Source organism: Nomascus leucogenys, chromosome 16, assembly GCF_006542625.1.
Source record: "Nomascus leucogenys isolate Asia chromosome 16, Asia_NLE_v1, whole genome shotgun sequence".
Taxonomy (NCBI): domain Eukaryota; kingdom Metazoa; phylum Chordata; class Mammalia; order Primates; family Hylobatidae; genus Nomascus; species Nomascus leucogenys.
Window position 1 is genome coordinate 22683697 of NC_044396.1, and position 25493 is coordinate 22709189.

Genomic DNA, 25493 nt, shown 5'->3' on the forward strand with positions numbered 1-25493 from the left:
TGTAATATATTCATGTTCTTTAATATTAGAGTTGTAATTCTTTTTTTTTGTCCAGAATTTTGGTTTTTAATACCTCTTGTTGGAATAAAACGGCATCGTTTTTCATTAGCTTGTCTTCAAAAGACAGAGAAATAAGATAAATTGGGCCGAGGCGGGAGGATCATGAGGTCAGGAGATCGAGACCACGGTGAAACCCCATCTTTACTAAAAATACAAAAAATTAGCCGGGCGTGGTGGCGGGCGCCTGTAGTCCCAGCTACTTGGAGAGGCTGAGGCAGGAGAATGGCGAGAACCCAGAAGGCGGAGCTTGCAGTGAGCTGAGATTGCGCGACTACACACTCCAGCCTGGGCAACAGAGCGAGACTCTGTTTCAAAAAAAAAAAAAAAAAAAAAAAATTAAATAGAAAATTAAGGGAACACATACGGAGGCGGTTTTAGACTCTCCTCAGTTTCTTTGAAAAAAGGAGGGCTTAATCTTACTAAGTGTCCTTAGTAACATTTATAGATGTTGTCTCTGTGCTCTTTAATGAGGAACTTGCAGTCATTTAGGTATAGACTTTAAGTCTGGCAGAACATAAATACCTCCCGATGAAGTAGTTTCACCTTCAGTAGTATTCTGAAATATTTTCTTAAAATTCTGTATTTGGAGGAAAAATATACTTTCTTAAAATATAAACTGGAGTATGACTTCTGTCAAGGTTGGAAGGCCATCTGGCTTTCTTTGACATGGCAAATTATCAATGCCAGAATAAAGGTCACTCCCAAGAGAGTGTGGGCATGCAGAACCTATAATGCACACTTTGGTAAAGATACACTACTTTCATTATGGAGCTGATTTTGTGGTAGCGCAGTAACTGAAAAAGTTCAAACTGAATATTCAAACTAAATGTACCCCAAAGGAAAGATACACACCACCTTTGTTTTAAAAGAAACAGTGTTTATTAAGAAATTATATGTTGAATTCTCCTACAGTCTGTGAAGATGGTTTCCTCCATTTCCACAGCACAAGACAACAGCTAAGATTACCTGGAAAACACTGGAAATGCTTGGGAATGGAGAGTCCTAGGAATAGGAGGTGAAATGACATGACGTACGCACTAATTTAAACTTTTGGATCCAAGGGCAAGACAGTCTTTTCCTTGACAATCTAGTCCTTATATGAACACTAAAACCTGTCCATGGAATCTCATAGCCAGACTGAAGTAATAATTGGATCATTTTAGTTCAGTAGAGCAGAGCATGCTCAACTTAATCACACATCAAACCAACAGTTCTTTAACTATTATATCACATCTGAAATATCTGCATTCTTTATTAATAAAAAGGGTGCTTATACAGGGCAGAAATATAACTTTTTCAAGTATTTTATCATGTTCTGAAGTACTTTAAACTATAAATTATAAATAAATTATAAAAACTAGCATAAGATGCATCTTTTCTTACATGACATTGTTGGAAATAAGCTTTAAATACAGAATTGCAATATCACCTGACTTTATATATGATCAACAGTGAAACATGCTAATCATAAAAATAGCTTTTACAAATATACATTTGTATATAGTGTCTCCCTTACCATTCATAAATGCCTTTCACATTTTAAGACTAAAAAAAAAAAACGTAATTAGCAAAGGGGAAAACACATTTACAATTTAAACCATAAAAACCTGACAATTGTACAGCTTAAAACATAGAAGAAATGGAATTTCTAAAACTGAGCAATACTGTCCATTTTATTTATTTCGGTTTTTACATAAATTGAACCAAAGATGCTGCTGTCCAGTAAGAAACCTCCTTTCACATTCTGGGGGTTGTCACAGTTTCTCTTTTCTGCTTTGCGGCATCATGCGTTATTTCAGATCACTTTATCTGTAGAAACTGAGAAAATAAAAAAATATTTTAAAATACAGAGATTTGTGTTTCATTGTTGATAGCATGCATATACTAATATGTAAGTTAGATTTTAAGGTTAAATCGGGAAGAATAAAGAAAGAATTAGATATTTAGGACAAATAATTTTGATGGTAGGTTCTTATGTCCTTTGTTCTAGGCAAATCTGTAGTTATTTTCATTTATGCAATGTTATGATTTTTTTTTAATCCAGCTAAGTTACTGCCTGAGGTCAGCAATTACTTTTCAACCTGAGCTCTTGTCCAAGTCAAAGGAGGAACCACTTAAAGTTCTAGGCTAGGGAAAGAGATTTCAATGACGCATGAATCTTTGTTGTGCGCCTAACAAGAGTGACCACAGAATACCCCTACTACGAGGCTTTGAACAGTGCTGTCCTAAGCCTTATGCATCTGGGATAGGAGAAAAAGCCAATACAGGTCTCTGATCTGCATTTCACAATCTTAGTTGCAAAAGAAGAAAATCAGAAACATTGAAAGACTTCATGGTGCAACTATGAGTCTGAAGCATTATGTAAGAGCCCAAATTCAATTGGTTGAAGAATTGATTGAAATTGAATATGAAGACAAAATAATGCAAGACTCCATCAGTGGGGAAAATCATGTTATTTATCTTAGAATCCTATCAAGTTCCATGTCTTTATATTTAGATAAAAAATATTAGACCTACTGTTATCCCATCAACTTCAAAGGTCTTAGGGGTTAGATAGAAAATCTGTGTATGTCTTAAAAGTCAAAGACATGCAAATCAAGGTATCAGTTGGGAAAGGACATGTTGACCTTTTATAAGTAGCCAGAGAATTAGGTAACTTGACTTTATTAAAGCTTTGAAGTCCATGATACAAAGATTATGAAAAAGACTGAGTATGGCAAATGGGTGGTGAGAATTTCTTTGGAAGTTTGCAGCCCCCCAGATTTCATGCCTGGCCAAGACTACTGGTTGAAAGAGACTCAGTGAACATGATGATTGAGTTTTCACACTTGTGTGAGATGTGCCTCCTTCAAACCTTGTTACGATGTTGGCACATTTCCTATCTAACATGAAAAAAAATTTAATAAACTGAACTAAAAACGTACCCACTTAATAGTCTTTTCTATAGTAAAACACTTTTAAAAACTTACATCCCTAGGAAAGAAACTTTCATGAATAAGACACAAGTACATTTTTTTTTATTATACTTTAAGTTTTAGGGTACATGTGCACAACGTGCAAGTTAGTTACATATGTATACATGTGCCATGTTGGTGTGCTGCACCCATTAACTGGTCATTTAACGTTAGGTATATCTCCTAATGCTATCCCTCCCCCCTCCCCCCACCCCATAACAAGCCCCAGTGTGTGATGTTCCCCTTCCTGTGTCCATGTGTTCTCACTGTTCAATTCCCACCTATGAGTGAGAACATGCGGTGTTTGGTTTTTTGTCCTTGCAATAGTTTGCTGAGAATGATGGTTTCCAGTTTCATCCATGTCCCTACGAAGGACATGAACTCATCATTTTTATGGCTGCATAGTATTCCATGGTGTATATGTGCCACATTTTCTTAATCCAGTCTATCATTGTTGGACATTTGGGTTGGTTCCAAGTCTCTGCTATTGTGAATAGTGCCACAATAAACATACGTGTGCATGTGTCTTTATAGCAGCATGATTTATAATCCTTTGGGTATATACCCAGTAATGGGATGGCTGGGTCAAAGGGTATTTCTAGTTCTAGATCCCTAAGGAATTGCCACGCTGACTTCCACAGTGGTTGAACTAGTTTACAGTCCCACCAACAGTGTAAAAGTGTTCCTGTTTCTCTACATCCTCTCCAGCACATGTTGCTTCCTGACTTTTTAGTGATTGCCATTCTAACTGGTGTGAGATAGTATCTCATTGTGATTTTGATTTGCATTTCTCTGATGGCCAGTGATGATGAGCATTTTTTCATGTGTTTTTTGGCTGCATAATTGTCTTCTTTTGAGAAGTGTCTGTTCATATCCTTTGCCCACTTTTTGATGGGGTTGTTTGTTTTTTTCTTGTAAATTTGTTTGAGTTCATTATAGAATCTGGATATTAGCCCTTTGTCAGATGAGTATATGGCAAAAATTTTCTCCCATTCTGTAGGTTGCCTGTTCACTCTGATGGTGGTTTCTTTTGCTGTGCAGACGCTTTTTAATTAGATCCCATTTGTCAATTTTGGCTTTTGTTGCTATTGCTTTTGGTGTTTTAGACATGAAGTCCTTGCCCACGCCTGTGTCCTGAATGGTATTGCCTAGGATTTCTTCTAGGGTTTTATGGTTTTAGGTCTAACGTTTAAGTCTTTAATCCATCTTGAATTAATTTTTGTACAAGGTGTAAGGAAGGGATCCAGTTTCAGCTTTCTACATATAGCTAGCCAGTTTTCCCAGCACCATTTATTAAATAGAGAATCGTTTCCCCATTTCTTGTTTTTGTCAGGTTTGTCAAAGATCAGATGGTTGTAGATATGTGGCATTATTTCTGAGGGCTCTGTTCTGTTCCATTGGTCTATATCTCTGTTTTGGTACCAGTACCATGCTGTTTTGGTTCCTGTAGCCTTGTAGTATAGTTTGAAGTCAGGTAGCATGATGCCTCCAGCTTTGTTCTTTTCGCTTAGGATTGATTTGGCAATGTGGGCTCCTTTTTGGTTCCATATGAACTTTAAAGTAGTTTTTTCCAATTCTGTGAAGAAAGTCATTGGTAGTTTGATAGGGATGGCATTGAATGTATAAATTACCTTGGGCAGTATGGCCATTTTCATGATATTGATTCTTCCTACCCATGAGCATGGAATGTTCTTCCATTTGTTTGTATCCTCTTTTATTTCATTGAGCAGTGGTTTGTAGTCCTCCTTGAGGAGGTCCCTCACGTCCCTTGTAAGTTGGATTCCTAGGTATTTTGTTCTCTTTGAAGCAATTATGAATGGGAGTTCACTCATGATTTGGCTCTCTGTCTGTTATTGGTGTATAAGAATGCTTGTGATTTTTGCACATTGATTTTGTATCCTGAGACTTTGCTGAAGTTGCCTATCAGCTTAAGGAGATTTTGGGCTGAGACGATGGGGTTTTCTACATATATAATCATGTCATCTGCAAACAGGGACAATTTGGCTTCCTCTTTTCCCAACTGAATACCCTTTATTTCCTTCTCCTGCCTGATTGTCCTGGCCAGAACTTCCAACACTCTGTTGAATAGGAGTGGTGAGAGAGGGCATCCCTGTCTTGTGCCAGTTTTCAAAGGGAATGCTTCCAGTTTTTGCCCATTCAGTATGATATTGGCTGTGGGTTTGTCACAGATAGCTCTTAATATTTTGAGATACGTCCCATCAATACCTAATTTATTGAGAGTTTTTAGCATGAAGCACTGTTGAATTTTGTCAAAGGCCTTTTCTGCATCTATTGAGATAATCATATGGTTTTTGTCATTGGTTCTGTTTATATGCTGGATTACGTTTTTTGATTTGCATATACTGAACCAGCCTTGCATCCCATGGATGAAGCCCACTTAATCATGGTGGATAATCTTTTTGATGTGCTGCTGGATTCAGTTTGCCAGTATTTTATTGAGGAGTTTTGCATCAATGTTCATCAGGGATATTGGCCTAAAATTCTCTTTCTTTGTTGTGTCTCTGCCAGGCTTTCTTATCAGGATGATGCTGGCCTCATAAAATGAGTTAGGATTCCCTCTTTTTCTATTGATTGGAATAGTTTCAGAAAGAATGATACCAGCTCCTCCTTTTACTTCTGGTAGAATTTGGCTGTGAATCCGTCTGGTCCTGGACTTTTTTTGGTTGGTAAGCTATTAATTATTGCTGCAATTTCAGAGCCTGTTATTGGTCTACTCAGAGATTCAACTTCTTCCTGGTTTAGTCTTGGGAGGGTGTATGTGTCGAGGAATTCATCCATTTCTTCTAGATTTTCTAGTTTATTTGCATAGAGATGTTTATAGTATTCTCTGATGGTAGTCTGTATTTCTGTGGGATCAGTGGTGATATCCCCTTTATCATTTTTTATTGCATCTATTTGATTCTTCTCTCTTTTCCTCTTTATTAGTCTTGCTAGTGGTCTATCAATTTTGTTAATCTTTTCAAAAAACTAGCTCCTGGATTCGTTGATTTTTTTGAAGGGTTTTTTGTGTCTCTATTTCCTTCAGTTCTGCTCTGATCTTAGTTATTTCTTGCCTTCTGCTAGCTTTTGAATGTGTTTGCTCTTGCTTCTCTAGTTCTTTTAATTGTGATGTTAGGGTGTCAATTTTAGATCTTTCCTGCTTTCTCTTGTGGGCATTTAGTGCTATAAATTTCCCTCTACACACTGCTATGAATGTGTCCCAGAGATTCTGGTATGTTCTGTCTTTGTTCTCATTGATTTCAAAGAACATCTTTATTTCTGCCTTCATTTTGTTATGTACCCAGTAGTCATTCAGGAGCAGGTTGTTCAGTTTCCATGTAGTTGAGCGGTTTTGAGTGAGTTTCTTAAACCTGAGTTCTAGTTTGATTGCACTGTGTTCTGAGAAACAGTTTGTTATAGTCTCTGTTCTTTTACATTTGCTGAGGTGTGCTTTACTTCCAACTATGTGGTCAATTTTGGAATAAGTGTGGTGCGGTGCTGAGAAGAATGTATATTCTGTTGATCTGGGGTGGAGAGTTCTGTAGATGTTTATTAGATCTGCTTGGTGCAGAGCTGAGTTCAATTCCTGTATATCCTTTTTAACTTTCTGTCTCATTGATCTGTCTAATATTGACAGTGGGGTGTTAAAGTCTCCCATTATTATTGTGTGGGAGTCTAAGTCTCTTTGTAGGTCTCTGAGGACTTGCTTTATGAATCTGGGTGCTCCTGTATTGGGTGCATATATATTTAGGATAGTTAGCTCTTCTTGTTGAATTGATCCCTTTACCATTATGTAATGGCCTTCTTTGTCTCTTTTGACCTTTGTTGGTTTAAAGTCTGTTTTATCAGAGACTAGGATTGCAACCCCTGCCTTTTTTTGTTTTCCATTTACTTGGTAGATCTTCCTCCATCCCTTTATTTTGAGTCTATGTGTGTCTCTGCACGTGAGATGTGTTTCCTGAATACAGCACACTGATGGGTCTTGACTCTTTATCCAGTTTGCCAGTCTGTGTCTTTTAATTGGAGCATTTAGCCCATTTACATTTCAGGTTAATATTGTTATGTGTGAATTTGATCCTGTCATTATGATGTTAGCTGGTTATTTTGCTTGTTAGTTGATGCAGTTTCTTCCTAGTCTTGATGGTCTTTACAATTTGGCATGTTTTTGCAGTGGCTGGTACCAGTTGTTCCTTTCCATGTTTAATGCTTCCTTCAGGAGCTCTTTTAGGGCAGGCCTGGTGGTGACAAAAATCTCTCAGCATTTGCTTGTCTGTAAAGGATTTTATTTCTCCTTCACTTATGAAGATTATTTTGCCTGGATATGAAATTCTGGTTTGAAAATTCTTTTCTTTAAGAATGTTGAATATTGGCCCCCACTCTTTTCTGGCTTGTAGAGTTTCTGCCAAGAGATCCGCTATTAGTCTGATGGGCTTCCCTTTGTGGGTAACCTGACCTTTCTCTCTGGCTGCCCTTAACATTTTTTCCTTCATTTCAACTTTGGTGAATCTGACAATTATGTGTCTTGGAGTTGCTCTTCTCGAGGAGTATCTTTGTGGCGTTCTCTGTATTTCCTGAATTTGAATGTTGGCCTGCCTTGCTGGATTGGGGAATTTTCCTGGATAATATCCTGCAGAGTGTTTTCCAACTTGGTTCCATTCTCCCTGTCACTTTCAGGTACACCAATCAGACGTAGATTTGCTCTTTTCACATAATTCCAAATTTCTTGGAGGCTTTCTTCGTTTCTTTTTATTCTTTTTTCTCTAAACTTCTCTTCTCACTTCATTTCATTCATTTCATCTTCCATCACTGATACCCTTTCTTCCAGTTGCTCGAATCGGCAACTGAGGCTTGTGCATTCGTCACGTAGTTCTCGTGCCTTGGTTTTCAGCTCCATTAGGTCTTTAAGGACTTCTCTGCATTGGTTATTCTAGTTAGCCATTCGTCTAATTTTTTTTCAAGGTTTTTAACTTCTTTGCCATGGGTTCGAACTGCCTCCTTTAGCTCAGAGTAGTTTGATGGCCTGAAGCTTTCTTCTCTCAATTCATCAAAGTCGTTCTCCATCCAGCTTTGTTCCGTTGCTGACGAGGTGCTGCGTTCCTTTGGAGGAAGAGAGATGCTCTGATTTTTAGAGTTTCCAATTTTTCAGCTCTGTTTTTTCCCCATCTTCGTGGTTTTATCTACCTTTGGACTTTGATGATGGTGACGTACAAATAGGGTTTTAGTGTGGATGTCCTTTCTGTTTGTTAGTTTTCCTTCTAACAGACAGGACCCTCAGCTGCAGGTCTGTTGGAGTTTGCTGGAAGTCCACTTCAGATCCTGTTTGCCTGGGCATCAGCAGTGGTGGCTGCAGAACAGTGGATGTTGGTGAGATGCAAATGTTGCTGCTTGATCGTTCCTCTGGAAGTTTTGTCTCAGAGGAGTACCCGGCCATGTGAGGTGTCAGTCTGCCCCTACTGAGGGGTGCCTCCCAGTTAGGCTACTCGGGGGTCAGGGACCCACTTGAGGATGCAGTCTGTTCGTTCTCAGATGTCCAGCTGCGTGCTGGGAGAACCACTACTCTCTTCAAAGCTGTCAGACAGGGGCATTTAAGTCTGCAGTGGATTCTGCTGCCTTTTGTTTGGTTATTCCCTGCCCCCAGAGGTGGAGTCTACAGAGGCAGGCAGGCCTCCTTGAGCTGTGGTGGGCTCCACCCAGTTCGGGCTTCCTGGCCACTTTGTTTACCTACTCAACCCTCAGCAATGGCGGGCGCCCCTCCCCCAGCCTCGCTGCCCCCTTGCGGTTTGATCTCTGACTGCTGTGCTAGCAATGAGTGAGGATCTGTGGGTGTAGGACTCTCTGAGCCAGGTACGGGATATAATCTCCTGGTGTGCCATTTGCTAAGGCCGTTGGAAAAGCTCAGTATTAGGGTGGGAGTGACCCGATTTTCCAGATGCTGTCTGTCACCCCTTTCTTTGACTAGGCAAGGGAATTCCCTGACCCCTTGCGCTTTCTGGGTGAGGCAATGCCTTGTCCTGCTTCGGCTCACGCTGGGTGTACTGCACCCACTGTCCTGTACCCACTTGCCGACACTCCCCAGTGAGATGAGTCTGGTTCCTCACTTGGAAATGCAGAAATCACCTGTCTTCTGCGTCGCTCATGCTGGGAGCTGTAGACTGGAGCTGTTCCTATTCGGCCATCTTGGCTCCACCCCCACAAGTATATTTTGACACTGTATTTTGTTCTCTTTCTCTCTCTGTTTCTCTCTGTTACTGGCTTTTTCCTTTTCTCCTTCTCTTTCTCCTTACTCTACACTGATCACATATATGTGAGTTTTGAAAAATGAAAGCTTTATTCAAATGTGTTTCTCATGCAGTTCCAGGTTGTGTTTATGTGCATGGGAAGAGTCAATTTGGTACTTAAGGCACAAAGGTTCAAACTTATTATACAACATAAGTAGACTACTTTTTGTGTGGTGTAAAGGAAGTTTTGACAATGATCAATTAGCAATATGAGAATGAATAACTTAAAAACTAAAAGTAATCCATAGATGAACACTGATATATGAAAATAAGGTATTACAATGTTTGAATTTTCATAGATATCACTCGTGCAAAAAGGAAATAAGGCTATTTATATGATTGCAATTGCACTCTTTCCTCTAAGGCCTCCATTGATCACTTCCTTATTTTAAATGGAAAATGCTAAAAATACTGCAGCAGCTGTGTATGTAAAGCTTGTTAGTCATGGTGTTTCTCCAGGTTAAGTCATGGCAGTTGACATGAATTTAGTACATTCTTAAACCATCCTGCATGTGTCAAAAGAGGTAATGGCTGTTTAGCAACTGTTTACTTTGTTAAGATGAAAAAACAACCTGCAGACTTTTTGTGCATAATTCATTACCCCCAGTATAATTTTTTCTTACACTTTCCTTTGCTTCTTAATTGTAAATAATTACATAAAAATAATTATTGGAGGAAGAAAGGTAGGTTTGAAAATAATTTATTGAAGTCTTCCTTCTTACCATAAAGCTTCAAAGCATTTGAACAAAACAAAAGCTTCATTAACTTTGCATTGTGAAGTAGGTATTATTAACCATATGGTTACAAATCATGAATATATTTCTCTTTATCAAAAAACAATGGCAAAACATATTCACAAAGCTTTCCATAAAACTTCTAGTATGAGAAAAGGCTTGCTGTTGGCTGTAAAGCCTAGGAGAAAGAGGACAAACTATGACATTCATATTGCTTTTTTTCTCAAGAAACATAGTCACTTATGGAGCTGATTGGTTTAGTATAATGTAAAACTAATTGTGCTCTCCATCTCTGAATAGTGGGTAATTTATCTACTGGCTGTTTGGTAGCTTGGAAGCTTTTAAAACAAATTCTCCTGATGATGAATGCTTTTTAAACTCTCAATCTCTCCCATTTCTGAAAAACAACAAAGAGAGCTACTGGGATGGGACTGGTTTGTACTGAACCAAGCAATTACTTCTACTTGACAAAGATGAAATGGATAGTATTAATCTACATGGAAGGCACATTTAATTTTAAACTTTATGCATTACTATATTTGAAATAAAATAGTACAGCAATATATAGAATAAATCCACCTTATTTACAGCTCTGCCCAAAAAATCATAGTTTTAAATAAGTCTTATGACTTCTCCAGTAGCAGGAATGCTTGTTATTTTTGTTCTAATTCAGATTTATAACTAATAAGAAATTAGAGAAACTTACATAATCTATATTTTTAGGGAGCATATATAAATGCCAAAAAGGTGAAAGAAACTGTAGGTAAGATAGGTCACATAACTCTTTATAGAAAACCAAAGTCTTATGAACAGCAATTTGTTGCCACTATGGATCATGTTTCTCGAGTAATTGTTCAGCCATTCACGCTTTTTACAGACAATGTGAATATATCTGGCTTTCACAAATCCCTCATTCTAAATGAGATACAGTTCAATTCAACTTTTTAAGTAACACAAACTAATTCCCAGCACCTACTGTTCATCATAAGTTAAAACTTGTCTTCTGTTAATAAACTCTTAGGAACCAAATTACATTACACTTTTAGGCTCAAATAATCATATCAAAAAACTGTAATGGAATGAAAACCAAAATGAGTAGTAACTTATTGGAATAACTATCAATGGAAGAAACTGCTCCATTAGGTAGTTCTTGGAGGCTGAATTATCTCTATTCCTGAGTTGATGGTCATTTAGAGTGTAGGACAGTGAATCAGAAAACAGAGGGGAGAATCACCTCAGATTTTAACTTTGAAAACAAAGCTTAGATGAGTAACATCTAGTATGTAATTTCCCAACTGGGTGACTACAGCCGATAATTTACCCGCACATTTTAATATAACTAAAAGAGTATAATTAAATTGTTTGTAACACAAAGGATAAATACTTGAATTTAAATTGGGCTAACCCTTGACATTGCCTATAGTGATTCTTGGTTAAGTTGTGACTCTACTGGCAAACTGTCTTCCGAACATGCTCACTGCTTTTTTTCCCTGTCTCCATTCCACCTTCTCTTTCCTTATTTCCCTGTCCCTCCTAACTGTTCAGTTTTATAACTCAAACCCATTGTTCTGCCCAATAATTCTCATGTCTTTATCCTAGTTTCCATCTGGCTCACAATCATGAAATAAATAAGACCAAGAAACAACAGGGCTTTTTAGCATAGTGGATCACAAACACCCAAATAAGTGGGTTTTGTTATTTCATTCACAAATGGAAACATAAAAAGGCTAGGAAAATCAGCCATTTTCTATAGTATCATAGAATTTAAGTTACTGTATATGGTATGCTAAGATGTTTTATTTTCTCTCATAAAACTGAAGCTAAACATAAAACAATACTATAAAACAATCATAAAAGGAAAAGGAAAAAGGAGGAACTTAATGTTAAAATAAATTTAACTTTATTTACCAAATCCACAGAAACTTTTCCTATAATTATTACAAAGTGACTGTCAAACTTTTGCATCATTCATGTTTTAGTTTAGTTTATAAGATCGATTTATAGACGCAGTATAAAGAGCTTTTGATTTCAAATTGAAAACAGTATACTAACATAAATTATAATTAGAACTACCATATTCTTTATGGATATTTGGTTTGGGATATGGTTTACTGTGTTAGTCTGTTTTCATGCTACTAATAAAGACATACCTGAGACTGGGTAATTTATAAGGAAAAAGGTTTTAATGGATTTACAGTGCCACGTGGCTGGGGAAGCCTCACAATCATGGCAGAAGGCAAGGAGGAGGAAGTCAGGTCTTACATGGATGGCAGCAGGCAAAAAGAGAGAGCCTGTGCAGGAAAACTCCCCACTATGGCACCATCAGATTTTATGAGACTTATTTACCATCACAAGAACAGCACAGGAAAGATGTGCCCCCATTACTCAATTAACTCCAACCAGAACCCTTCTACAATACTTGGGCATTCAAGATGAGATTTGGGTGGGGACACAGCGAAACCATATCACTTACCATATGTGATTTTAAAAAAAGGACCCTCTTTTTCAGAGTTAATGACATCATTTTCTCTGTCTAATTACTGCTGTCTTTAATGAAGACGTTAGTGCAGTAATAGTTTTAACATCTAGACACACAGATCATTTGTGTTTCTGGAGTACATTTCATTTAACTGAAATCACACATGATTTTCAAATAAGATTCTATTTATTTTGGATTCTACAGGAATAATTTTTTTAGTTTGATAAGATGTAATGATGTCAGGAACCATAATGATGTCTTCAGAACTGTAACTCCAGAAGCATCAGAGAACCAGAGTGGTTCAGTGGTGAAGCTGGTGATTAGTATCATACAGTGATCTTGTCTAACCTTGCAAAGAGAGCAGCAGTGCCTTTTACAGTAATCATGGCCAATGAATATGTAGCTTTGTCTTGTCTGTCTCAAATGATACAGAACTCTTAAAGCAGCTTGCTCTATTTGTAGATAATCATGGTTAGAAAAGAATTTGTTACATTGAGTCTAAATCAGCTAAATGACTGAACTATTTATTAATATTAAGCCAAAAATCTAGAGAGTATGACTATCCGTAAGATAGCCAGGCAGAATGTGAGAGGTATTGAAGTATCAGTGGGTTTTGAGCTATCAGCTATAAATTCAGGTGAGATCTTCTAAGATGGCAAGAGAGAGTAAGGCAGAAAGCAGCTCCAGTGGGAGGTGGGTTGGTTTTAGAAAGAAAATTAAAGACAGTTGAGTTACCTAGCTAAGGCTCCCTTAATTCCCTCCAGATAGACTATGCAGTCTCTATCATTAGAGTGTAGAAATGGGTGTTTAGGATCTGGAACTGGGCTAAGCTTGTGGGCATGGGTGACAATCATCATAATGACACATTCGTATAGTAGGTGGAAGTTTATAAAAATAGTTTATATGTATATTTTCATTTGGTTTCTGTTATAAATCAGTGAGGTAGGTTCTTGGGCAAGAATCATCCTCAGATTGATTATTAGTTCTTGTATCAGAGAATGAATGATTTGCCTCTATGCCCAGACTAGAGCTTTCTCTAATATTCTGTTCTGATCAATTGTGGGAAGAAGCATTGTAGTGAGGGAGCCTGGGCACACCACTAATTACAGCACAGATATCTTTATGTGAAAATACACACCCTCATAATGAGTAGGAGATAAGGGATGGAATTAGTGGAAACATATTAGGATTTTCCCATAAACTTCTACCTGCTTTTCCCTGATTTGTAGTAGTTCTGCCTAAAATTTTTTTTAAGTTCTGTTTTTAACTAATTAAAAATCATTTTAATTAAGAACGTGCTTTAGGCATTTGTCTGAAAAAGACCTTTTATGTTGTCAAACTGATTAGGTAAAAAGAACAATTAACTTTATAGTAAAATTATTGGGAGTTACATAATTTTATTTAAAATGTGTAAAAATTTAATTAAATATTCAAAAACTTTAGTCACATTGCTTGGATGTTCTCTTACACATACATTAACATTTCTCTTATTCCAAATGTACTCTGATACTTTCTGAAGATAATGGTGACTGTATTTTGAGTGTTTCGGGATCACTGACAATCATATTTAACTAGTTGCATTGATAGATTATAGTAGTTTTATTTGGCACATAATTTATGTTTGATCATGCATTGATTTTTCATTTTTCATACTAATTATGTAGTGTCTAAAAATCATTATTTACTCCCAATGCTGGAAATGATAATGATAATTTTAGGAGAGTACTCTAAATTGCCTAAGTTAATGCTAGTGCAAAAAGCCAAGTGCTGATTAATGCTAAGATTATGAACTTTGAAATTTCACACATTTGACTGCTTTCCACAGTTCCTTATGGGATTAATTTTAGCACCACAAGTACTACAAGTAGAAATATTTTAAAAATCATTTTATATCCAACAGAAAAATGTGATTTGGAATTAATTGCTTTACAGGGATAATTTTAAAAGCCCTTTGAAAACATATAGTTAACTCATAATTATTCTGAATAGCTGGGGGAAAGGTTGTCATGGTTGTTTAACAATTTTCATTTGATTAAATTTACTGTATACACATTTAAAGATTATAATAAAATGACTTCACTTTTAAAATTGCATAAAACTAATCTTACAGTAAATGAAATAGTATGGTGAAAAAAATACACTATTATCCTATACATAACCCCCCCTTTTTTTAAATCAGTATATTTGGGAAACATAGTTAATTAAAAAAAAACACTTAAGTCTTAAAGCTTTGTAATATTACGAAAACACTTTTAACACTCAAAGTATGCTGGATATAATAGAATACTGGATAACTCAGAATTTCAGAGTCTTGTAGTACCTTCTATTTCATGTTTATAAAATAATTTCCAGAATTATAACAGATGTAGAAGGAATTAGAAATTGGGTTTAATTTGTCTTATGAATGATCATGCCATATCCTCTGCAGGTTACTTTTTGAAATAGATTTCGGATACCAACTCACTTACCTATGTTTTCCTTTATTAATTATATGAGAATATAGAACTTAGAAAAATCATGAGTTATATGATTATCCTGGTATAGATCAAGATAAACATTATCGGGCGCGGTGGCTCACGCTTGTAATCCCAGCACTTTGGGAGGCCGAGGCGGGCGGATCACGAGGTCAGGAGATCGAGACCACGGTGAAACCCCGTCTCTACTAAAAAATACAAAAAATTAGCCGGGCGTGGTGGCGGGCGCCTGTAGTCCCAGCTACTCGGAGAGGCTGAGGCAGGAGAATGGCGTGAACCCGGGAGGCGGAGCTTGCAGTGAGCCGAGATTGCGCCACTGCACTCCAGCCTGGGCGACAGAGCGAGACTCCGTCTCAAAAAAAAAAAAAAAAAAAAAAAAAAAAAGATAAACATTAGAGCATTTTTATTCAATAAATTATTGAAATAATTCAGTAAAAGTTGAATTCTCTCCTAGATTTTTGTGAACAAATCTGTTCCCAAATAAGAAAACAAACTTAATTGGAAGGGCTTTTTCCTTTATGATCAGATTCCTCTAATAAGCCACATGTTATAGACCTGAACACAATGTTCTAACATCATCTGTTCATTGGGATTTGATTGGGGTAATCCACAAGACTCATGATCACTAGACTGTACTTTGATAAAGAGGAAGGGCGCTGTGTTTGCCTGGCTTTCTTTCTGTTGTATCATCTACACCTGGCATTACTTGCTGAGCAAACAAGGTATGGTGTTACTTAGTGTATATGTGTCTCTATCTATCTGTCATCTATCTATCTATCATCTATCTATCTATCCATCCATCCATCCATCCATCCTGGGTCTGCACTGTACATCCAAAACTAAATTATTTATACTGTATTTCACAAATGCTCATTTTAATGAAGAGAATCCTGAGACACAAAGAAAGCAAGTCACTTGACCAGGGTCTTACTGAAGGTGATCAAATAAATCCAGCACACAATCACATATTTCTGCACTTACCTGAGGGTCACATTAAATAAATACTTGATTTGAAATAAACATGACAGAATATTGATGCTCTTGTGTGAAGGTTGGCAATGACATGTTCCCAACAAACCTTCCTCTAAAAACATGGGTCCTTGGTGGGAGTTACTTTTAGATTTACTTTGGGCACTGGGAACTATTTTGATTAGCAGAGTTTTGGCAAATGAGTGTTAGGAAGCCAATGGGGGCAAGCGTCTTTTGCACTGTTTTGGAGATCCTCTTCTGCTAACGATATCAGCAAGTGAAAGAGCACAGGGAATTAGCTTCTGGGTCACAAAGAAGAATTGTGAATATTTACTTGCATATGTGCACATAACTTTAATAAACTTTAAATAAACATTATTGACCTTTTTAAGGGGATGATGAACAACACTTTTTTGAAACTGGATTTCTGTATTTTTTTCTTCTACATAATAAGGAATATATATTTTTGGTCTTAGTCTCTGGTTCCTAGCACAGAGCTCCTAAAACCCTTATAATTTCCTAAATTATAAGGGTGATAGGAGCATCTTTCATTATAGTACTTGGTTTTGTACAGAGCTTCTTGAATTCTTGTAATTTCTTAAGTGATAGCAGTATCTTTTGTTATTCATAACAAGACCTTTGCTCTCACTTGAGTTTATGATGATGAGGTGACTTAGGGTAAGACCCCTAGATAGTCTCAAGACAGTGTTGGTCTCCAGAAAGACTGAGTGATTAGAGGGTTTGAACTTTCAGCCCCACCCACTGACCTCGAGGAAAGTGAGAGGTGCTGGAGCTTAAGTGCTATAAAACTCTTGAACATGAAATTTAATGAGCTTCTCACTTGGTGAAAATAGCCACATGCCAGGAGGAGGGTGCATACCAACTCCACTGGGACAGAACCTCCTGTGCTCAAAACCCTTCCAGACCTTACCTTATGTATCTCTTTATCTGGCTGTTCATCTGTATTGTTTATAATTTTTTTACATAATAAACCAGTAAATATAAGTGAAGTGTTTCCCTGAGTTCTGTGAGCCATCTTAGCAAAATATTGAACACAAGGAGGGGGTACATGGGAACCTTGATTTATAGCCAGTAGGGCACAGCACAGGTAAAAAGCTGGGACTTGCACTGGTACATGAAATGGGGGAGTGGGAACGGTAGTCTTGTGGGACTGAGTTCTTAACCTATGGGTTCGGATGCTATCTCCAGATAGATACTGTGAACTGAATCAACTATAGGACACCCAGTTGGTATCCACTGGAGAATAGCTTGCTGTGGGGGGAAACCCCTCTACCACCACATTTGGTCATAGAAGTGTTCCGTGTTGTGAGAATACAATAGAAGATATCAGTGTATTTTTCATCAAGCCTTCTTATCTCTGTGCTCTATCAATAGCTGCATACCTATAAAGTATTAATAATAGCTAATAGTCATTGAATATTTCAATGTAATTGACCCATGGATTGGATCTGTTTGGGTTATGAAAAGATATAACCAGTTTTATTACTTATATAGAAAATACCATATCTTGCATAGGAATAAAAAATTAGTGATATGGCTGAACCTTTCAAAAGCATATTCTAGTCAATGGATAGTTGCTAGTTGAACTTTCTGGTGGGGAGAGAAGGAAATTAAGCCTCAGATTTCCTATTCTGTCATCTTGCTCATGTCATTCTTTTTGGCTAAAGTTTTCAATCTAATATATCAATACTTCCAGATATAGTTACTCTCTTTAAGTTGATAGAAACAACTCAAAGAAAAATCTATTTGTTGCTTAGTATCAGTAAATAATGGAGATCAAACATGCCTATGAATATCAGAAAATGAAATATATCTTAAATTTTGAAATCATTTAAAATTCTGGGTAAAGTTTTAGAATAGTTGGGCCTTATCTCAAAGTTATTAGTTTTCATATAAATATCATAAAATTTCAGGTGATTTAAATTTATATTATTAATATTATTTTTCCTATAGCAAAGGTAAATGATTTAAAAAAACAGATGATATTTTATATTTTACAGGAACAAAGATTGATTCTCTGGCACACAGGTAAGTTTCAGAGGACTGAAGTGCAATCAGAGTACTGAGGTGAGAAGCTATGCACATGATTATATAAAGAGCATTTTCAAGTGATTTTTAGATGTAATTAATTTTTATGTAGAATTCATACTTATCTCTTATATATATTTTTACTTTATAAACTTTTTAGCCCTTAACATCATCATTGATGGTAACAGATTTTTTGTTTTGAGATTTGAAAGCTGTCTCATTTAGACATAATAACATGACACCTATCAGCGTAATTAATTATGAAATGTTTATGTGACTTTCTGTATTTTAGGTGCCCCTGTTGATATTAGATCACTTAGTTTAAGCATAACATCTTACAGCCCAAGACTTTGACAGCATGACTAACAGAGTAGAATAAGTAGATCTTTCTCTGACATCTTTTTCTTTATTTCCAGTTTTTATTTGAAAAAAATTTCTCATTTTTCCAAGGTGACAGTACAAATAGAACCATGCCATGTTTAGAATGTACATATGGAACTTCATATGCCATCCTGCTTCCTGTTTGATTGTAATTGCAAGTGTCATGAAAAATGTTTTTCTCTTGATCCAAAGCATTGTGTAGGTGTGCTAAGGGGGCATGTTATAACTTGCATACCCTGGGTGCCTCTCTACTCTGACACAGCCTCTTTCTCTGTCTGTCCTTTTCTGAACCTCATTTGTTATTAAAATCTAATTAGCTATTGTTTGAAACAAAGTATGAGTGTCTGATTCTCTAGGTTAAAGTGGGAGATGAGGATCTGTTAGTTAATTGTTAGAGAACACCAAACTGAAATTTTCTCCTTAATATACCTGGGTTCTTTAAATAGTTTTGTCACTGCTTTTTCCTTGGCAGTAAGACTTTGAGGCTTAACTTATTTAGTTAAAAACTTACATGTACTGAGGGCTTACTATATGTCAAGCCCCCTTTTAAGTACTTTAAATATTTTTTTCCATTTAATATTCACACCAGCACCACAAGGGAAGTGTCATCATTATACTCATATTATAGATTAAAAAACTGAGGCACAGAGAGGTAAGAGAGGTAAGTCAATTGCTCAAGTCACATAAGTCTTCATATTTGGCTGTAACTAACCCGGTGCTTTGTTCATACAGCCTTTATTTCTTACCATTGTGTGTCATACACCCTCTCCTATTTACAGCAATTTAGATCATGCCTAAGCTCTCAACATCATTGTTACCCAAATAGTAATACTATTATATTTAGCCGCTAATGCTCAACTACTTCTGTGTTATATAAATAGGAGGTTTATTCAAAATTATTTGTATCTATTTCAGTATTTTTGTGGTAATTTCTTCCTATTCCCTTTGGACAAAATCTATGGTATTAATTAGGAATGTTGAGACCTTACATCCTTTGAAAGGCAATAACAGGCTTGTAAAGAGATATTTATTGAACTATCTCAGGAACATTTGGGCACTAGCCTGGCAGCTTCTCTACAATCAACTTGCTCTATAGAAACAAATGTGTATACAATATTTATGACTTCAAGTGTTCTTTTCATTGTGTGTGTCATAAGCTTTCCTTGTTAAAAATGAGGACATCTGAGAAGGCAATATCCTATTTTGATGGAAATCATTAGACATGTCACAGATAGAGCCCAGGTGAGGGCATCCCGGTTGTCAGCAGTGGCTAGTGACCCAGAGGGCCATCTGCCTGCTGAGATCCTCAGGGATTTGGAATACATGGCATGGAAATGCTATCTCACTTTTAACAATTCTGGGATATCAAACTCTGTAAAATGCGGGGTACTTTTCCAATGTGATCTAACAAGTCAATCTGCATGCAGAGTTTCTTTCAACTTCAAGTAGAAAATTGTGCAAAAAAAAAAAAAAAAGTGCTGGAGGGTGACATCCAGTCAGAATATCATTCAGTGGCATCATCTTGTCAAGCATGAAATGCAGATCAGCAGGATTGAGCTCTGCATTTCCTGGGGATTTTGGAGAGGTGTACACACTGCTAGGGCTGCCCAATATATTGTTATATGGGAAGATTCATTAAAAATATTGACATAGTGAAAGTGTATCTGCATTCTCATATTTATTTTGGCATTATTCACAATAGTCAAGCTGTAGCATCTTCCTGAGTGTCTAACAATGGGTGAATGGATAAAGAAAATGTGGCATACATACACAATGGAATACTATTCAGCCTTAAGAAAAGAAGGAAGAACTGGCTTTTATAACGCCATGGATAAGCCTGGAGGACATTACGTTAAATGAAATAAGCCAGGCACAGAAAGACAAATACTGAATGTTCTAACTTCTATGTGGAATCTAAAACAGAGGTAGGAAGCAGAGAGTAGAATGGTGGTTACGAGAAGCTGGGAGGTGAGGGAAATGTGGAGATGTTTGTCAATGAGTACAAGGTTTCAGTTAGAGAGAAGGAGTAAGTTTTTTGAGATCTATTGCACAGTATGGTGACTGTAGTTAATAACAGTGCAATGTCTATTTCGAAATTGCTAAGATAGTAAATTTCAAATGTTCTCATCACAAAAATTGATAATTATTTGGGGTGATGAATATGTTAATTAGCTTGATTTAATCATTCTACATATGTATACATACACTGTAACATCACTTTTTACCCCTGAAGTATATGCAATTATAATTTATCAATATACAATAAAATATAAACATTGACTCATGTAATGAGAACATTGCTCTTCCAGTTCTTTGGATTGCATTAATGAGAAAGTTTATGTTTGTGTCAGTCTTAACATTTTTCTAATACTGTCTATTCTTTTTCATGGGAGAAAGAGAGAATGAGAGAGAAACAGGAGAGGACAGCAGGAACACAGGGTTTTTTGGTCACAAATATCAAGGATTTTTAAAAAATTTTGTCCTTTCATTATATTTATTTTAAATATTTCTCCTACTTATGAAAAGAGATACTTGGTTTTTCATTTATTAGAGTGAACTAAAGTTTAGTGTTAAAGATACACTTATTTTAAATAATGAGGTAATTTAATAAATAAGTAAAAAATAGTACCACTGATGCATAGATTTGGCACAAACCAAAAGGGTACTATACAAATCAAAATTAATAAAATTTGTGGAAACTCTAATACAATGAAAATATCTAAGGGTGTTAGAATCTTACGGACCCTGACTGAAGGTTGATTCTGCCTCTTATGAGCAGTGTGAGCTTGGGGAATTTATTTAATCTTTCTAAAATCAGTTATTTGTGAAATAGCTACTCCTCAAAGTTATTTTAGGCAATAATGACATGACATATATAAAAAACTCAGCATTGTTCCTGGAAGGTAGTGAAAATGGAAACAGTACCGTTTTCTTTCCCTGTTTCTTCCTGACTTGGAATAAAATAAGAATCCTCTCAGTTTTTTACTGTTTGTGTGTGTGTGTGTGTGTGTGTGTGTGTGTGTGTGAACGCTGTATCTTATTTTCTCAGATTTCTGCCTTTTTAAAGATAAGCCGTTTTCCACATTTTTGAAACAACTAAGGCCCAAAGTGATTCCAGAACTTGTTCAATTCACACAGCTTTAAATAGCAGGAGTAGGTATTATTTCCAGTAGACTACAGGCTAGGAAGGTTTACTATTAGGAAATGTTACTTACTATTATTAAAATGTATTCCTAAAACTGTGGCAAGACAGAAAATATCAAATATGCATAAGGTTCCTGGGATACTTATCAGATTCCAGGTGAAAAGAATTCTTATCAGGTTTCCAAAGGCCTGAACTTTCATTTCATCTCAGGCTATCCTGGAGCAGGCTACCCCGAGCTTGTGATTTTCCATATTCAGAGACATTCTAAAGACAGCGAAGGTTTAGAAGGGAAGATCCTTAGGCAGAGCAAGGCTGATAATGCAGCGTGGTTGTGCTGGTGAGAGATTTAATGAGTGGAGAACCAGCTGGGCACAGTCCTGGCTGGTGGGTGACAAAGGTGCACCATGCAAGGGACTGAGCTAGAGGATGCCTCTTTGCAACTTGAATGCTACCTGGATAAAATCTTTGTGACAGTCCATGAAAATGTACTTTTTTTTTAATGAATTAACTTCCAGAATATGGGGCAAGAATTGTAAAAGGTCAGCAACATTTTGGCAATAAATCTCTTTTCCACTGTGATTTTGTCTGTTGAGCTATGAAAAAAATTGGTGAAGAAAAGTGCCCCACTTTCTTTTCTTTCAATTTCAGATTAAATGAAATGTGTTCATACCTGTTGCCATTTCTTTTGTCACAGATTATTAGATTCAGTGTAGCTCGAGCAGGTATACCATTAGTTTCCAGAAATACTGTTGTTAATGACTTTCTTAGCTTGTTCAAGCACAGATTTCCTGCCCTGGTATTTATCAAATGAACTTTGTCTTTTATCTATTCATTTATTTTTATTCTGTTTTCAGAGTTTTTATGGCTCATCATACTCAATATTTTAAAAAATAGCTAGAAAAAAATCATTAAAGTCCTGTGCCTGTGAAACACTGGGAAACGAATCCATTATATTTGTATTTGGAGCATTAAAAAAATAAACTTGAAAAGAATTTCTAGCTATTTGGCAGATAAAATACTTAGGCCACAAAAGTTCAACAACCTCTGGAAAAGGCAGTGAGAGGTCAGCATTTACAGTTAATTACCTTTTCCCAGAAAAGTCTATTAATCTATTCAATGTAGGGGAATTGGCTTGTATAACACATATTCACTTTATCTAACACTTTACTTGAATGAATTGCTGGATGTTTCTAAGAAATAAATAGCTTCTGGTATTTCTGTATAGAATATTTTACGTATTCAAAACATTTTAGGTTTAGAATGTAAAAAACACACAACTAAAGGTTCCAGTGTTTTTATAGATTGTAGGAAGCAGGAGTATTACTATCATGTAGCTCTGTAAGAAATAAATGAGGATAATTAAAAAAATAGTATGCATAATTGCTTGAACCCGGGAGGCGGAGGTTGCAGTGAGCCGAGATTGCACCACTGCACTCCATCCTGGGTGACAGAGCAAGACTGTCTCAAAAAAAAAAGAAAAAATAGTATTCATATAATGGTAGTGCCAGAAAATCAAGGAATAGAACATTGTCATGTCAGGAATCCAAAAATTCATTGTTTAATAGGATAAAAAGAATTACTTTTATGTGTATTCTTAGAATACAAAGATAAGTGGAGAAATTGGAATGCTTGCACACTGTTGGTGGGAATGCAATATAATGCAGCCACTCTGGAAAACAGTTTGGAGGTCCCCCTCTCCCCAAATAAAAAGAGAACTATCAGATGACCCAGCAATCCCACTACTGAGTGTTTATCCAAAGAAATTGAAATTAGGATCTCAAAGAGTTATGTGCACTCTTACACTCATTACAGCACTATTCAAAATCACCAAGATGTAGAAATAACCTAAATGTCCACTGACGGATGGATTTTGTAAAATGTGGTATATACGTTCAAGGAAATATTATTCAGCCTTAAAAAAGAAGGAAAATCTGTAATGTGTAACAACATGGATGAACCTTGAGGAGATTATGCCGAGTGATAGTAAGACAAATACTGCCTGATTCCACTTACATGAGGTATCTAAAATAGTCAAATTTGTAGAATCAAAGAGTGAAATGGTAGTTACCAGGGGGCAGAGAGAAATGAAGGTGTTGCTAATCAATGGGCATAAACTTTCAGTTAAGCAAGATGAATAAATTCTGGAGATCTGCTGTACAACATTGTATAGTCAACAATACTGTATTGTACCCTTAAAAGTTTTAACGATGGTAGATCTCATGTTAAGTATTCTTCCATTCAGTCTCTATTCACTGGCAGACAATTCTCCCATTTAAAAACTAAACAGTTACGTCATAAGAAAATTGGGTGGAATATGCACGTAACATGCCACAGTGAACAGAGGCAACTTTAGAAACCAGAAAGGGAATAAAAAAAAGTGTGGTTAAAATTTTATGAGTTTAAATGATGTTTCCATGGTTACAGTGCCATTTTTTAGGATTACTTTTAACCAATGCAGTTTGTAGAGTCTTTACATTTTCCCATAAACTGGAGGTAATTCTAGTTAAAATGATACTTTAAAAGTCAAATGAAGCAACTCTACAACCACTAGACAACCAGTGAATTATTTCTTTCTCATGAGTGGCTAACAGAAAATGGAGTATTTTTGAACATATGTAATAAGTTTCTTTAAGCATACTCATAAGCATGTGCTCACATATTTTGAAATTATTTTCTTGTAGAAATTAATTCTTTTGGTTCTCTTCTGTTTACGTTATTTGCTCAAATTACATTTTACCTCTTACAAAAATTGTGTAAATATTAGCATTAAAAATAACATTGTTTTAATACTAGTTTCTTTAAACCTAGAAATTTAGAAAGCACAGGTCAATTAGCAATGGTTAACAAAATTTACCTTGTGCTCATATTTCTATCTTAATAAGTCCTCTATTTACAATATCTGTCATATCATTTATTTTTTTCAGTGAATTACAAATAGACCTTTTAATGGACAAGTCTGAATTTAAATAACAATGAGGCTTAACAATGGACACTGAAGTAAAAATGAATTTAATACTCTGGTCATATTCCACTGTATTAGTTTTATAGAATATGTTCAGGTTGAATAATACATTTTAGAATGTGAATCTTGGATATGTTTTAGAATATAATCTGCAATTTGAGAATGAAGCGGCCTGCCTGCAACCCTTTCTCCCCAAAAGAGGTTTTTTTCTTTCTTATTCACCTCCTTTTACTCAGCCCTTCCTTGCGATGGTGCCTGAGTACAGTAATCATTTAATAAGTATTTGCTGGCTGAGTGAATAAAAATGGCATTAAGGGCAAAATACATATCTAGACTAATTATTATTCTGTTGCATAAAACTCTTAATGTCACTAAGATCATTTTTCCAATAGCTTTTGCCCTTTGCAATTTGGGAATAATTTACAAGAAGGGAAAGACTTGTTTGCCTCTCAGAATCTTAGAAGAGTTTATTGATTAATAAATTTGGCTTGGCATCATAGAACTACAATATGGGTTTGGCCCACCCTACACAAAAATAGGCATTCTGGGCAAACTATGTGCAAGGCTATTTAAGAACCCTATGTTACTGATACTGGTATGTAGCATCTTACTCATCCTTATAGAACAATGGGAGTTACCTCCTGGGCAGGCAGAAGATGCCACTTCTCCCCGATAGAACTCCCTCTTATGTGTGTGTGTTCAGTCACCTGCCTGTAAGTGGTCTAGTCTATCTCTCTGTGTTTAGGGCAATGTGAGGAGACTAAGGTACCAAAGGGTGAAGATTAGGGTTGGGGATGGGGTGGGATTCAAAAGACCAAAATACAAAGATCTAGAATTTGTGGTCAGAGTATTTATGGCTAAATAATGACAAACCCTTCTCTTTAAATAAGATAATTATGTATCATCTGTTTTATCTTGATTAATTCCTTTCTTCTTAGTATTCCCATATAAATGAAAATAACTTCCTCCAAATTTGAAATCACTGCAACTTTTCTCAGCAATGTCAAA

At 36.2% G+C, this 25493-nt stretch overlaps 1 protein-coding gene and 1 pseudogene across 9 annotated transcripts in view; one reads left to right on the plus strand and one right to left on the minus strand.

Annotated features, from left to right (window-relative positions):
- Positions 1-916: 916 nt before the first annotated feature.
- RALYL (RALY RNA binding protein like) overlaps positions 917-25493 on the minus strand; it is a 731347-nt gene continuing 706770 nt past the window's right edge. For all 9 annotated transcript variants that reach the window (XM_012496042.2, XM_030795447.1, XM_030795448.1 and 6 more), the window contains one exon: positions 917-1878. In XM_012496042.2, the coding sequence (XP_012351496.1) occupies positions 1861-1878 (18 nt within the window). In that variant the 3' untranslated portion in view covers positions 917-1860. The remainder of the gene's footprint in view (positions 1879-25493) is intronic.
- Positions 2855-2948, plus strand: LOC115830748 (annotated as a pseudogene).